This window comes from Tamandua tetradactyla, chromosome 7 (assembly GCF_023851605.1).
Source record: "Tamandua tetradactyla isolate mTamTet1 chromosome 7, mTamTet1.pri, whole genome shotgun sequence".
In the NCBI taxonomy this organism is placed as follows: Eukaryota; Metazoa; Chordata; class Mammalia; order Pilosa; family Myrmecophagidae; genus Tamandua; species Tamandua tetradactyla.
The window spans coordinates 18,670,234-18,686,959 of record NC_135333.1 but is presented as its reverse complement, the minus strand read 5'-3'; the positions used below and the strand labels follow the sequence as shown (position 1 = coordinate 18,686,959).

The window sequence follows — 16,726 nt, the reverse complement described above, 5'->3', positions numbered from 1 at the left end:
AGTTCCAGCTCATTCTAGGATTTCTGTCCCATGTTGCCAGGAAGGTTTACACCCCTGGGATTCATGTAGAGAGGGGGAGGGCAGTGAGTTTGCTTGTCATGTTGGCTGAGACAGAGAGGCCACATCTGAGCAACAAAAGAGATTCTCTGGGGGTAACTCTTAGGCCTAAGTTTAAGTAGGCTTAGCCAATCCTTTGCAGGGATAAATTTCATAGGAACAACCCCCAAGATTGAGGGCTCCACCTATTGCTTTGTTTGTCCCCACTGCTTGTGAGAATATCCAGAGTTCTCCACATGGGGAAGTTGAATTTCCCCCCTTTCTTGCCATTCCCCCAAGGGGACTTTGCAAATACTTTTTTATTCACTGTTCAAATCACTCTGAGACTTATCAGGCCATCACTCTGGACAAACCTACAAAATCTCATGCCCTACTCAAGTTTCCATGTACTTATGGTGTTCAATTAAACTATCCACATAAGGTATATTAGGAAATGCACTAGTCAAAATATAAATTTTGTACCAAATAAACATTTTTTTCTTTAGTCTCACACATAAATTAAAGTTTTAAAATATGAATTATCATCTATTTTCAACACCCTGCAATATTGACATTCCTTTTTCTTCCTCATACAAAAACAGTTTTTATTTTGTACATTTAGTCACAATCATTGTACACTCCAGGCATTCCTAGATTATACCATCCTCAGTCTTTATCATCTATCTTTCCTTCTGATCTCATTTGGCCCCAAGCTCTCCTTGCTTTATCATTCACACATCCAGCTTATTCAGTGTACTAAAATTATTGTATTACAGTTAGGTAGTATTGTGCTATCCATATCTGAATTTTAAAATCAGTTCTGTTGTACAATCTGTATCCCTTCAGCTCCAGTTACCCAATATCTACCCTATTTCTGTCTCCTGATGGTTTCTGTTACCAACTGAAATTCTCCAAGTTCATTCAGTAATATTAGTTCATATTAGTGGGACCATACAGTATTTGTCCTTTCATTTCTGGCTAATCTCACTCAGCATAATGTCCTTAAGGTCCATCCATGTTGTTACATACTTCATAACTTTATTCTGTCTTACAGCTGCATAATAGTTCATCGTATGCATATACCACAGCTTTTTTAGCCACTTGTCTGTTGATGGACATTTTCGTTGTTTCCATCTCTTGGCAATTGTAAACAATGCTGCTATAAACATTGGTGTGTAAATGTCCGTTTGTGTCTTTTGCCCTCATGTCCTCTGAGTACATACCTAGCAATGGTATGCCAGATCATATGGCAATTCTATACTTAGCTTCTTGAGGAACCGCCAAAATGCCTTCCACAGTGGTTGTACCATTTGACATTCCCACCAACAGTGGATAAGTGTGCTTCTTTCTCCACATTCTCTCCAGCACTTGTTGTTTTCTGTTTTATTGATAATGGCCATTCTGGTGGGTAAGAGTTGATATATCATTGTGGTTTTGCTTTGCATTTCCTTAATAGCCAGGGAACTTGAACATCTTTTCATGTGCCTTTTGGCCATTTGTATTTCCTAGAACTTCTAAAACAATATTGAATAACAGTGGTGATAGTGGACATCCTTGTCTTTTTCCTGATCTTAAGGGAAAAGTTTTCAGTTTTTCCCCACTGAGGATGATGTTAGCTGTGGGTTTTTCATATTTTCCCTTTATTATGTTGAGGAAGTTCTATTCCTATCCTTTGAAGTGTTTTCAACAAGAAAGGATGTTGAATCTTGTCAAATGCCTTTTCTGCATCAATCGAGATGATCATGTGGTTTTTCTGCTTTGATTTGTTGATATGATGTATTACATTAATTGATTTTCTTATGTTGAACCATCCTTGCATAAATGGGATGAATCCTACTTGGTCATGGGGTATAATTCTTTTAATGTGATGCTGGACTCGATTTGCTAGAATTTTGTTGAGGATTTTTGCATCTTTATTCATTAGAGAGATTGGTCTGTAATTTTCTTTTCTTGTAATATCTTTGTCTGGCTTTGGTATGAGTGTGATATTGGCTACATAGAATGAGTTAGGTAGCCTCTCCTCCCTTCAATTTTTTTGAAGAATTTAATTCTTTCTTGAATGTTTGATAGAATTCACATGTGAAGCCATCTGGTCCTGGATTTTTCTTTTTGGTGATCTTCTTAATGACTAATTCAATTTCTTTACTTGTGATTGCTTTGTTGAGGCCATCTGTTTCTTCTCAAGTCAATGTTGGTTGTTCATGCCTTTCTAGGAAGTTGTCTAGTTCATCTACATTGTTTAGTTTATTTGCATAAAGTTGTTCATAGTATCTTCTCATTACCTCCTTTATTTCTGTGGGGTCAGTGGTTATGTCTCATCTTCCATTTCTGATTTTATTTATTGGCATCCTCTCTCTTCTTCTTTTTGTCAACCTTGCTAAGGGTCCATCAATCTTATAGATTATCTCATAGAACCAACTTCTGGTTTTGTTGATTTTCTTGATTGTTTTCATGTTCTCAATTTCATTTATTTCTGCTCTAATCTTCATTATTTCTTTCCTTTAGGTTGCTCTGAAGTTAGTTTGCTGTTGTTTCTCTTGTTCTTCCAAGTGGACAGTTAATTCCTCGATTTTTGCTCTTCTTTTTTGATATAGGCATTTAAGGCAATAAATTTCCCTCTTAGCACTGCCTTTTCTGCATCCCATAAATGTTGATGTGTTGTGTTTTCATTTTCATTTGCCACGAGATATTTACTGATTTCTCTTGTAATTTCTTCCTTGACCCACTGGTTGTTTAAGAGTGTGTTGTTGAGCTTCCATACATTTGTGAATTTTCTGGCACTCTGCCTATTACTGATTTCTGACTTCACTCCTTTATGATCTGAGAAAGTGTTTTGTATTATTTCAATCCTTTTAAATTTATTGAGGCTTGCTTTGTAAGCCAGCAAATGGTCTATCCTTGAGAATGATCCACAAGCACTTGAAAAGAAGATGTATCCTGCTATTGTGGGGTGTAATGTTCTATATATGTCTTTTAAGTCTAGTTCATTTATTGTATTATTCAAATTCTCTGTTTCTTTATTGATCCTCTGTCTAAATGTTCTGTCCATTGATGAGAATGGGGAATGGAAGTCTTCAACTGTTATGGTAGATGTGTCTATTTCTCTTTTCAGTGTTTGCCTCATGTATTTTGGAGTGTTCTGGCTCGGTGGATAAATATTTATGATTGTTATGTCTTCTTGTTGAATTGTTCCTTTTATTAATACATAGTGTCCTTCTTTGTCTCTTCTAACTGTTTTACATTTGAAGTCTAATTAGTTGGATATTAGTATAGCTACTCCTGTTCTTTTCTGAGTGTTATTTGCATGAAATATCTTTTCCCAACCTTTCAATTCCAACCTATGTTTATACTTGGGTCTAAACTGTGTCTCCTTTAGACAGCATATAGATGGGCCCTGTTTTTTAATCCATTCTGCCAGTCTATGTCTTTTGATTGGGGAGTTTAATCCATTAACATGTAGTTTTATTATTGTTTGGGCAGTACTTTCTTCTACCATTTTGCCTTTTGGATTTTATATGTCATATCTAACTTTTTCTTTTTACCTTTACTGATAGTCTTCATTTCTATACTCTTCTGTATACCTCTCTCCACTGTCTTTTCTTATCTGTCTCTAGTGCTCCCTTTAGTATTTCTTTCAGAGCCAGTCTCTTGGTCACAAATTCTCTCAGTGAATTTTTGTCTGCAAATGTTTTAATTTCCCCCTCATTCTTGAAGGACAGTTTTGCTGGATATAGAATTTTTGGCTGGCAGTTTTTCTCTTTTAATATTTTAAATATATCATCTCACTGTCTTCTCGCCTCCATGCTTTCTGCTGAGAAATCTACACATCATCTTATTGGGCTTCCCTTGTATGTGATGAATTGTTTTTCTCTTGCTGCTTTCAAGAGTCTCTCTTTCTGTTTCACACCTGACATTTTGATTAGTAAGTGTCTTGGAGTACATCTATTTGGATCTATTCTCTTTGGGGTATGCTGCACTTCTTGGATCTGTAACTTTAAGTCTTTCATAAGAGTTGGGAAATTTTCAGTGATAATTTCCTCCATTAGTTTTTCTCCTCCTTTTCCCTTCTCTTCTCCTTCTGGGACACCCACAACACATGTATATTCATGAGCTTCATGTTGGCATTCAGTTCCCTGAGTCCCTGCTTGTATTTTTCCATTCTTTTCCCTATATTTTCATTGGCTTGTCAGATTTCAGATGTCCTGTTCTTTGGTTCACGAATCCTATCTTCTGCCTCTTGAAATCTGACATTGTAGGTTTCCATTGTTTTTTTCATCTCTTCCACTGTGCCTTTCAGTCCCATAAGTTCTGTGATTTGTTTTTTCAGACTTTTGAGTTCTTCTTTTTGTTCATTCCTTCATTCCTTCTTTGTATCCTCCCTCAATTCATTGATTTGATTTTTGATGACATTTTCCATGTCTGTTCATACATTCTGAATTAATTGTTTCAACTCCTGTATCTCATTTGAATTGTTGGTTTGTTCCTTTGATTGGGCCATATCTTCAGTTTTCCTAGTATGATTCATTATTTTTTGGCTAGTGTCTAGGCATTTAATTACCTTAATTAGCTTATTCTGGAGATTGTTTTCACTTTTTTTTTTTCCCTAGGAATTTCTTGCTGGATGACTTTGTCATCTATGTGTTCTTTGACATTCAGTTCAGCTTATTCTAGTCCTCTAGCTTAGGTTTTGTTTAATAGATCAGAATTTTTCAGTTATTGTTTTCTTGTTTCTTGCGCTATCTGTATGGTGCCTTCCCCCCACACACACACCCTTAGGAGGGCCCACTTAGGTATTACAGACCCCAGTCAGATTTTCCCAGACCAAACTGGCCTCCTCTCAGGAGGAAAGAGTCACCTGCATCAGTTTTCCCTGAGAGTGAGACCCTAAAGGTTGAAAGACTTTCCTATGAAGCCTCTGGACTCTGTGTTTTTCCTATCTTGCCCAGTATGTGGCACTTGTCTGCCTGCAAGTCCCACCAGCAGAATGTGATGTGGTACCTTTAACTACAGCAGACTCTCCCTGCTGGGGGCATGGTGGAGACAGAGGAGAGGTTGTAGGCTGGCTTTCACTGCTTCAGTTTTCCAGACCTGGAGTTTGAATTCCTTGAGGGAGAGATTCCACCTGAGGTGGGCCCCACCCCTCTCCTGGGGAAGGCACAGCCTCCAGACAAAAACAAGCTTAATTCTGCCCTTGCCTGGGGCAGTTGAAGCCTGAGAAGTTCTGCAGATGCATCCAAATAGCAGTCAAGCCATAGAATTGCAACCCCCCCTCCCCCAAAAAATCCTTTTCAGAGCAGGAGCCCCACTCCTCAGGTTTGCCAATCCAGAACTTAAGTTGGTACATTGCTTTGTGTATGTCCAAGTCCTATGTGCCCCCTCCTTTCCTTCAGGGTCCAGACCCTTTCAAGTATTTTGTGCTGTCGGATCCAAAAAACCTCTATGTTTTTTTGTTTGTTTGTTTGTTTGTTTGTTTTCCATCAGCCCTGCCCCCTCTGCACTGGGGCAAAAAACAGCAACCTCAGCTTTTACTCGAGGTTCAGCTGAGCTGGGGGCCTTATTTTTAGTAGTCAGGACTTATTAATTAATTCTACAGTTGGAGCTTGGTTGTGCTCAGCCCCTGCTGCTAGTAAAGTCTCCTCTCCCCTCTGGGAAGCAGCCTGTGGGGGAGAGGCACCAGCCAGCTTGGTTAGGATAACTCATGGTTCTGGGTGAGCTTGCAGGTGGTCCAGCTTGTCCAGAGTGAGGTACGCTGTGTTTCTGGTCACAGATGTGGCCCCAGCAGTTGTTCTTTACTGTTCCTGGCTATTTACTAACTGCTCTGGAGGACAAACTAAATCTTACACCTCACTAAGCATCCATCTTGGCTCTCTCTTGCATCCCATAAATTTTGATATGTTGTGTTTTCATTTTCATTTACCTCAGAATTTACTGATTTTTCTTGTAATTTCTTGACCCATTGGTTGTTTAAGAGTGTGTTGTTGAGCCTCCATATATTTGTGAATTTTTTGGCCTTCTGCTTGTTAATAATTTCTAAGTCTGTTCCATTATGATCTGAGAAAGTGTTTTTGTGTGATTTCAATCTTTTAAAATTTATTGCTTTGTGACCAAGCATATGGTCTATCCTTGAGAATGATCCATGAGAACTTGAGAAAAAGGTGTATCCTGCTGTTGTGGGATATAATATTCTGTAATGTCTGTTAAGTCTACTTCATTTATCATATTATTCAAAATCTCAGTTTCTTTACTGATCCTCTGTCCAGTTGTTCTGGCTGTCGATGAGATTGGGGAATTGGTATCTCCAGCTACTGTGGTAGAGGTGTCTATTTCTCACTTCATTACTGTCAGTGTTTGCCTCATGTACTTTGGAGCCCTCTGGTTTGTTGCATAAATATTTATGATTATTATATCTTATAGTTGAATTGTTTTATGTTTGATGTCTAATTTGTCAAATACTAGTATAGCTACTCCTTCTCTTTTCTGATTGTTGTTTGCATGATATATATTTTCCCAACCTTTCATTTTCAGCCTATTTTTATCTTTGGATTTAAAATGAATCTCCTGTAGACAACATATAGATGGGTCCTGTTTTTTAATCCATTCTGCCAGTCTGTGTCTTTTGATTGAAAAGTTTAATCCATTAATATTTAACTTTATTACTATAAAGGCAGTACTTTCTTCTACCTGTTTGCCTTTTGGATTTTATATGTCATATCTTTATTTTTCTCTTTTTACCTTTACTGATAGTTTTCATTTCTACACTCCACACCTCTCTCTCCTGCCTTTTCCTATCTACCTATAGTGTTCCCTTTAGTATTTCTTTCAGAGCCAGTCTCTTAGTCACAAATTTTCTCAGTGATCATTTGTCTGAAAATATTTTAATCTCCCCCTCATTTTTGAAGGACAATTTTGCTGGATATAGAATTCTTGGTTAGCGGTTTTTCTCATTTAGAATCTTGAATATATCATGCCACTGCCTTTTTGACTCCATGGTTTCTGCTGAGAGATCCATACATAGTCTTATTGGGTTTCCCTTGTATGTGATGAATTGCCTTTCTCTTGCTGCTTTCAAAATTCTGTTTGACTTTGACATTTGAGAATCTGATTAGTAAGTGTCTTGGAGTATGTCTATTTGGATCTATTCTGTGTGCTGTACTTCTTGGATCTGTAATTTTATGTCTTTCATAAGAGATGGGAAATTTTCAGTGATTACTTCCTCCACTAGTCTTTCTTCTCCTTTTCCCCTCTTTTCTTCCTCTGGGGCACCCGCAATACATATATTCCTGCACTTTATGTTGTCATTCCCTGAGACCCTGTTAATATTTTTCCATTTTTTCCATATGTTTTCTTTTGTGTGTTGGGTTTCAGATGTCCAGCACTCTAGTTCTTCTGCCTCTTGAGATCTATTTTTGTAGGTTTTCATTGTTTTTTTTTTCATCTCTTCTATTGTGCCTTTCATTCCCATACGTTCTGTGATTTGTTTTCTCAAACTTTCAAGTTCTTCTTTTTGTTTGCCCTATATCATCTTCATTTTTTCCCCCAGTATCTTCTTTACATCCTCCCTCAACTCACTGATTTGGTTTTTGATGAGATTTTCCATGTCTGTTTGAACATCCTGTATTAGTTATTTCAACTCCTGTATCTCATTTGAAATATTAGTTTGTTCCTTTGACTGGGCCATATCTTCGATTTTCCTAGTATGACTCATTATTTTTTGCTGGCATCCAGCATTTGATTTCCTTGATTATTTTGTTCTTACTCTTTTACCTAGGATTTTCTTGCTGGGTGACTTTGTTCTGTATCTGTTCTTTGACATTCAGTTCAACTTATTCTAGACTTCTAGCACAGTTTCTGTTTAACTGATCAGAATTTTTCAGTTCTGATTTTTCTGTTTCTTGCTCTGCATATTTTTTTGGCAGGGGGAGGGTCTCCTCATATATTACAGATCCAAGTCATATTTTCCCAAATGAGACAGGCCCACATCTCAGGAGGAGAGAGTAACTAGGGTCAGTTTTCTGAGGGTGAGACCCAGCAGGTTGACAGACTTTCCTATGAAGCCTCTAGACTCTGTGCTTTTCTTGTCCTACTCAGGATGTGGCACTTGTCTGCCCACAGTTTCCCACCAGCTTAAAGTGATGTCATGTCTTGAATTTCAGCAGACTCTCCCTGTTGGGGGCATGACTGGGACAGAGGAGAGGTTGTAGGTTGGCTTTAATTACTTCAGTTTTCCAGTCCCTAGGGCCTGAATTCCTTGAGGGTGGGATTCCACCTCAGCTGGGCCCCACCTTTCTCTTGGGGAAGAGACATCCTTTAGGGAATTAACTCCTTTTATCTGACTAGTTACTTTGTTTCTCAGACAACCTTAATTCCACCCTTGCTTGGAGCCCTGCAGGAGCCTGAGATTGCCTCCAGTTCTATCTAATGAGCTGTTAGGGAGTAGACAAAAAGAAAAAAAAGCCTTTTTAGAGCCAGACCCCTGCTTCTTTTTCTTGGGAGTCCAACCCTTTTCCAGGATTTTGTGCTGTCCAACTCAAAAAGCCTCTTTTTTTTTTTTTTTTCCTGTTAGCCCTGCACCTTCTCTGCTTTGGGGGGAAAACTCCTAGTACCTTTAATGCTTATTCCAGGTTTTTCTGTGCTGGGAGCCTGTTTTCAGTAGTCACAATTTGTTAATTAGTTACATAATTGGAGCTTGGTTGAACTAAACCCTTGCTGCTGGTAAAGTCAGTTTCCTTTCTTCTCAGGAAACCAGCCTGCTGTACCCATGGGGTAGGAACACTGGCGTCTGTGGCTTGGGGGACTCACAGATCTGTGTGGGATTTCATCCATTCTCCCTGGTCCAGGCTGGTGTGCACTGTGTGCCGGTCACTGATGTTCCCCCAGCAGTTATTCTGTACCTTTCCTGGCTATGTACTAGCTGCTCTGGAGGACAAACTAAATTCCACACCTCACTAGGCTGCTATCTTGCCCTGGCTCCAAAGATGTTTTATAATTTGCAGTCAGTATCTCCTGGTTACTTTCAAGTAATTTTAAGATAAGTCTCAGCTAATGTGCCTAGCCTGATTTAGAAAAAATCTGAGGCATCACATATCTTAGTCAAAGAGATGATCTTCTTGAGTGACAGTATTTAATTTCCCACAGTCCACAGTCTCCGAAAGAAATGTATTAATATAAGTGAAGATGTTTAGGCATTATGAAGACAAGAGATGATCTCCTCTTTTAGCACTTCATTCCACTGATCCTCTCTAACCATCTCACAGATGAGCTTGGCAAGGCATCTGGGAAACTAGATTATCATTGCTGGTGTCAAAATGACACTAGATTAGGCAAGTTTCTAGGGCTTATCTTTTAAAGAACTGGATTGTTTTGCTAAAAAGTTCATCCTTATCTTTGATTCAACTGCATTTGCAGATTCGGTCAGGACTTTTCATGTTCTCTTCTTTCTTAGGCCATGTCTTTAAAAGAGATCTGATGGTTTCATTGACAATGGCTATTTCTTTTGGAGATCTTCCAATAAAGCAGTGTAGGTAGCTTAAGCAAATTGGGTTCCCTGAAAATATCTCCCTCTGTTTCAGAGGTTGGATGTCCAGGTCAAGGTGCTGGCTAGAAGGCTTGCAACCCCCCAGGGACGGCCATGCTCTGGTCGACTGTGGGCAGCCCTTGGGGTTTGGGGCTGGTGTCCCTCCCTCACAGCAGAGAGAGATCACCGCATTTCTTTTTGTTCACTTTTAGAGCAAAAGCAATAAATAAATTTCTGTTTTCTCATCTCTCAGGCACTTTTTAGCAAACTACTGTCTGGCTTCTGTTCTGCCCATCCCCTGATGTGGTGCCTGACAAAGTTGCCAGCGCCCTCCATGTTGCCAAACCCAGCAGGCTTTTGTGTGCGCTCTTCTTACTGAGGTCTCAGCTGCACATTAAAACAGTTGAGTACTTGCTCCTTTAGGAAATATTTTACTCTTGGAACATTATCCTCCCCTGATTTTCCTCCAGGCCACTTAGTCCATAGTCCTTTTCCTCACTCCTCCTCATCTAACTAATCTTGAAATTTTGAGTGCCCCAGGGCTTCTATACTGATACTTTCCCCCTTGACTGATCTCATCCGATCTCAGGGGCTCCAGATGACATCTTAGGCTAGCAACTTCCAGCTCTCCTGAGTTCCAGACTAGCCTGTCCACCTGCCTCCTAGGCATCTCTGCTTGCATGTCTCATAGGCATCTCCAACTTAAAGTGGTAGAAAAAGAACTCCGGATTCCACACCCACTCCAAGCCTGCTTTTATCCACTTGTTTTCCCATTTTGGCAAACTGCTGAAGCCAAAAACCTAGCTCTCATCCTTCCCCTCACCCTTTCACCCATTCTGCCTTTCTCCTACCCATCCTGTGCCTGCGTTTCAGTGCATGCCACCTCCTCCTGCCTAGTAACCACCTCCTAGTTTATCTTCTGCTTCCCTTTTGGACCCTCTCCATCCATTTTTCACTCTTAATCATGTCACGACACTCTTCTGTTAGAAACTATTCACTGCCTTCTCACTGCTCCTAAAATAAAATGCATGCCCCTCCTCTCAGCCCCGGAGAGTCTGGCTGCTCCACCACATGCTTCCTCTCCAACCTCATCTTACACTCCTTTCTCTTCACTTCACTTTGAACTTGCTGGTCTCCTTTCTACTCACCAGAAACATGAAGTCTTTTTCTGACTCGGGATCTTTGTACTTGTAGCCTATTTTTTTTCCCCCATCTTTGGCTCATTCTTATCTTCCAGCTCTCAGCTCAGATATTATCTCTTCAGACAGACCTTCCCTTCTGTTGACTTCATCTAGTTACTCTTTCTCAATTAATTCTATTTTCTTCATAGCAGGTATCACAAATTTTACCTTGTTGATTTATTATCTTACTTGTTTATTATCTATTTGTTAACATGAGAATGTAAATTTCAAAAGAATTTTTTTCTCTTGTTCTTTCATTCATTTATATCTCCTTCCATTCAACAAATCTTTACTGAGGTCCTACTATGTGCCAAGTATAGTTGTAAGCCCAAGAACTGCAGCACTGAATGAAGCGGTTTCCTGCTGCCATGGAGATGACATGGCGCTTGTTCACTTCTGAATACCCAGAGCCTGATAATACTGCTTTGCAATGGTGGGACCCCAGTAAATATTTGTTGAATGAATGAATGAGATTAACCAAATCAGTCCCCCAGCAGAAGCTTAGTTGTGCACTCATGCCTGGCCAGAGGCCCAAGCATGAGCACATGCCCCTCTGTTCTGGGCAAGCACAGTCTGTCCTGGACAGCATGTTCCTCCCAGGAGAAGGCCAGCCAGGAGTCTGTGCTCCTCACTTGCCTTCTAACTCTACCCAGGGGGTTCATGGGCCTACAGAAGCTGTGTCCCAATAAGCAGGGACACAGATTGGGAGCCTGCTTTGAGCTGGAGTTTCGGGAATGAGCAAAATCCAGGCTTTTCCTGGAAGAATCTATATCCTGGAGTATCTGGGTCAGAGATTCTTGCTTCTCCTCTCAACCCATCCTCTATACCTCAGCAATAATCTGGGATTATCCACCCAAAAAAAACATTTAAAAACTCTGACCTCTCTGTCCATCTCTGCCTATGCCTCAGATAGATGCTTTTGACACCCTTCTCCCATGTCCTATCCCCAGGCCCTGATTCACTTTGCTCAGGGGCCCAGCCCCGTAGCCGGGAGAGGCTGAGATCCTGTGATATGCTGGGATTCCCGGAGGAGGAGCCGCTCACCAGTGCACTCGTGCTTCATTCAACACACAAACTCTGCATGAACCTGCGTTAATGAAGCCATGCGTAATGAGCAGTGGGACAAACCCACATGCCGTGCAGAATGTTTCCACCTTTTCTTTAGACCAAAATTTTCTCAGAATTTTAGCAAAATAAGTAGATTTGAAATTCACCTCCTTGCTCATCTCCTGCTAAAGTTCCTAAAAAAAAAAAAAAAAGCAAAACGTCGTAGTTCTAAGCCTGGGTAACCCACCCACTTGTGTATTTACTCACCAGGATTGACTGCACACCTGCCTTCTAGCCTCGAGCCGCTTGACACAGTGAAGCCAGCAAGCTGCAGGCCTGGGGTGCAGGTGCTGAGAACCTCGATAGGCCGCACGGGCAGCATGGGGAGCCGGGCCCCAGAGCTCAGGCTGGCCTTTGCCGCAGCGAAGCGCTCCTAAGGCAATGAGAGCTCCTGACAACGGGTAGCCGCTGCTGACCTGAGTTTCCCCGTCACCTCTGCAAAGGGACACCAGATGCCATAGGTGTAAAAGCAGGTTGTCTGCTGTGCTGGGGGCAAGCTGCAAGATGATCTTCCAATCTCCCACAGTCTGGAGCCACGTGGGTCAAGGACGCTGAGACCAATCATGCGACCAGGAGGCAGAGAGCGTCTCTGGGGGGGAGCCACCAAAGCACTTGGGTTGAGAAGAGCTACCACTTAAGAAAAGCCAGGCAGTGTCTTCTTTACCCACACTTACTTAGTTTTTGCTTCTGTACAATTCCATGGGTAGTTTTTGTTTTTGTTTTTGTTTTTCTTTTTGTTTTTAATCACATGCTTGTACTTTCAAAAAGCAAATAATACAGAAAGAAATCCTTTTAACTCTTCCCTGGCTTGTCTCCCCAGCAGCAATTATTATTATTATTATTTTTTGATGAGTATCCTTCCAGACTTCTTTGTACAAAGCATATAAATTTATGCATTTAAAAATTAAAATGGGATCATATTCTCCATATAATTCTGCACTTTCCCTTAACCTATCATGACCATCTTTGTAAGCCAGTGCATGTGGGTTTATCTCACTCTTGTGAAAGTCCCCACAGGGTCCTGCGCTGTGGATAGAAGATAGTTTATTTACTCCTTTCCTGAGCAGTTCTAAAATTAGAGCTGGCTGGGCCTGGCTCCCTAAGGACACAGGAAAAGACCCTGCAGGAAACTTAGGAGACTTAAATACTTCGGTAAATATCCAAGTGTTCATTACATTCTCTATAACAAGAATGTTACAGAGGACATTGTTTGGGCAGACTGCTCTTTTCTGGGCCCTTTTGTGAGTGCTGCTGTGGGTGGAGAAAAGGTTTTGAAGCAGGAAAGTTGGATGAGGTTTGTGACTCTCTCGCGGTCAGGGGCCCTATCAATGCCTATCTCAATCCCTGCACCTTTTGGCTCCGTGACTATTTGATGAGCAATTAAGTAAATGACTGAATGAATGAACAAATGGCCATACAAATTTATTCATGGCTGAACAGTATCATAGAACAAGTGAACCACTCTGGTTTTCATTCTGATTTGCTTTCAAAAGGTGCTGGGAGCAGTGAGGGTGGGAAAGCAGGCCCTGGGGTCCTGGCTGTGTTCCAGGATTATCTCAAATTGACGCCACTGGTAGCAGAAGCAAATCAAATAAGTAAAGAAGTGAAGAAGGTAATTTATCAGGGACCAGAAAGCCACACCCAGTGGCATGTCCAGGAAGGGCCTGGAAGAACAGGTGCACGCCTGCCTTGCTCCCGCGGCCCCAGACTGCCTCTGGGTATAGACAGAGGCGCAGAGCCGGGAGAGCCGAGAGTCTCTGCTCAAGCTCTGGAGGGAAGCGCGCAGCAGAACCTCAGAAAAGCTGGGTGTTCCCGGTCCGCTCTGCCTGTGCCCAGGGGTGCAGGCCAGGATTTGCTGGCCACAGCCACCCCCTGCCCAGAGAGATCACCAGGAGGGCCCCTCAGGTCCTGGTCCCTGCAGCCTGGTACCGCTGAGAAGCACTGTGCTGGGGCTGCTCCCTTGGTGGCCCAGGAAAAGACCCGGCAGGAAACTTAGGAGACTTAAATACTTTGGTAAATATCCAAGTGTTCGTTCCAGGGCATTGCTGAGAAATTCCGGTCGTCAATCACTTCTCTCAGGAGGAATTCCAAGGAGCAAGCGCTGGACCATCTTCTTTCAGAAAGTCTGGCTCATTGCTGTGTGCAGGGGGGATGAAAAAGAAATTGCAGAGATGGCGTGGGCTGCTAAATGTAGAACTGCAGGGTTATTTGGTGAGAATTTTTTTCCTTTACCAGGGACTTACAATGGAATTGAAAGTGAAGAATTTAGCATCGTCACATTCCAGGGGCTGTGACCTGCAGAAGGAGGTCATGGTGAAGGTGACCCACCAAGGGACTGGCGAGGTGAGGTTCGCATCTGGGGGGGCTGGGGGAGAGCCACCACAAGCAGGCTCTGAGGGTCAAAGGTTGTTTGTACCACCTGCCACCTGGGGGGACCCAGTAACAGGGTAAGAGGCCGGGCTTCCTGGAAGACAGACTGTAGGGAAATGAAAGCCCTCTCTATTTTCCCCGCTGGGTTTTTCTCCCACACTGCCCATTCCTGGAATCTTTCCTAATCGCTAGCATTGTGTGTTTTCTCTCCATTTCCAACATGACTTAAAGGCTCTAGGACCAAAAGGGAGTCTCAAAGGTCACCCAGGTGGTTTTAGTGTGTGTTAGTGAGAGTATGAGTGTGCATGTGTTGTGTAAGTGTGGGTATGTGTGTTGTGAGTGAGAGAGAGGGGGAGTGGGAGTGAGCTGCCCTTCTGAAGCAGTGAAAAAACCCATACTCTTATTAAGACTCCAGGAAAGGTCGTTTCACAAACCGGGTAGGCTGATCCCTCCCCATGCTTGTCTCTGCTCATGTCAGGAGCTCAAGACACCGTTTCCTCTCCCGTTGTCTTCAGAGGAAACACAGAAGAGCAGGCCTGTCTCTAGTGTCCCTCCGGTACATGCTGTGCCCTGGGGTAGCCCCCAGACTCCATCGCCCGCTGGAAGCTGGGGCCTCAGCTGACTGCACAGGACGGGCCGAGCGGGCCGCGTTCCCGGGCGCAGCGCTCCCAGCCCCCCGCACCCAGGCCCGGGGCAGCGACCCCGGAGAACAGCCTGGCCGCGCGGCTGAGCAACCGCCCGATGTGTCTCGGGGTTTCTGTTCTGCTCATTGCCCTCAAGTTCCCAAAATGTTCTGGGTCAAAACCAGTTTTTAAAAAAACTTTTTAAAACTGTGAAATATGACAGCACATCAAAGACTATAAAACATTTATGTTCAAACGCCTGTGCCCATCACCCACTTCGAGGGGTTTACGTTTGTCGGCCGGATGCGGGGGACCACCAACCGCAGTTCGGGTTTAATTGGCCACCCAGGCTGTGAAGCCCCCCAGAACAGGTCAGACCAGGGGCACTCTGGAGCCAAAACTTCCCACGGACATCTTCACTTTTCCCTCTCCTCCTCTGCCTGTGCCTCTGTTTCCACTCCAGCCCCCGGGGGGTGGAGAAGGGGCCGTTCTGATGCCGGCTCACCTCACACTGTCCGCGTAGCTAGCTCCTGCTGTGGTGTGGGGAGGGTCTCCAGTAAGACCCCACACCCTGAGGAGGTCAGGCCTTGGCTTCTATGCTTAACTCTCCGTGTGTGTGTTGTTTTAAATTTGCTTTCTGACAATTGCCCTTAGGGAAAAAGCAGCTTCAGTGATCCAATCTTCCAACAGGCCTCTCTGAGTTCAGGCTTCCCCCAGAATTTGGTTTGGTAGTTCCCTACTGGCCTTGTTTGTAATGCTATTTTAAGTCGTTTTTTCCCTTTTACTCCGTTTTTTTTTTTTTAATATTTATTATTTAATTATATTTTAAGGTGGCAAAATATTTTATTTAGTTTTTTCCCTTGTTTTTAGCAGAAAAGATACCTGAATAACATAGCCTGCCTTTACCAGAAGTAGAACCCTAGCAGTGTCTACATTTCATTTTTCAACATGTTGTGTGGAAGAGTTGAGAGTCTGAATACACTTTTTTTTCTTTCTTAAAATTTATTTTTCAACAGTTCATGTTTTTCCTTGCAGGGTTACTTTTTTTTTTATTAGAGAGGTTTCGGGTTTACAGAACAATCATGCAGAAAATTCAGGGTCCGCATTTACCACTCTAATATTAACCCCTTGCTTTTGTGTGGTTCATTTGTTACAATTGATGAAAGCACATTTTTACAATTGAGCTATTAACTATAGTCCATTTTTTATTTGCTGTTGGTGCTGTGCAGTTCAATGGAATTTTTTTTTTTGTAATTTCTATTCTAGTAACATATATATGAAGCCTAACCACATTCAAATATATAATTTGGTGCTGTTATGTTCACAATGTTGTACTGCTATCTCCACTATTCATTATCAAAACTTTTCCGTTGTCCCAAACAGAAACTGTACATTTTAAGCATTAACTCCCTATTGCTACTCCTACTCCCTCCTCCCCTGGTAACCTATAGTCTAGATTCTGACTCTCGCAGTTTGTTTAGTCTAATTTTTCATATCAGTAAGATCATATACTATTTGCCTTTTTGTGTCTGGCTTACTTCACTCTACTTAATGACTTTAAGGTTCATCCATGTTGTGCATGTATCAGAAAGTCATTCTTTTTACAGCTGAATAATATTTCATGGTGTGCATACATCTCATTTTGTCTATCCATTCATCAGTTGATGGACATTTGGGTTGCTTCCTTCTTTTGGCAATTATGAATAATGGTGCTATAAACATCAGTATGCAAATATCTGTTTGAGTCCCTGCCTTCAGTTGCTGGGACAAATGATAATTCTATATTAACTTTCTGAGGATCTGTCCAACTGTCTTCCTTAGTGTCTACGCCATCTTATATTCCACCTGCCATTGTGCTGGTTTGAAAGTATAATGTACCCCAGAAAAGCCATGTT

General features: G+C 42.0%; 1 protein-coding gene across 1 annotated transcript in view; it reads left to right on the top strand.

Moving 5' to 3' along the window:
- LOC143690374 (kinesin-like protein KIF28P) overlaps positions 1 to 16,726 on the top strand; it is a 187,815-nt gene that overhangs the window by 86,476 nt on the left and 84,613 nt on the right. Inside the window, 2 exon segments of the mRNA XM_077168175.1 lie at positions 13,362 to 13,450; positions 14,074 to 14,181. Of these exon segments, the coding sequence (XP_077024290.1) occupies positions 13,362 to 13,450; positions 14,074 to 14,181 (197 nt within the window).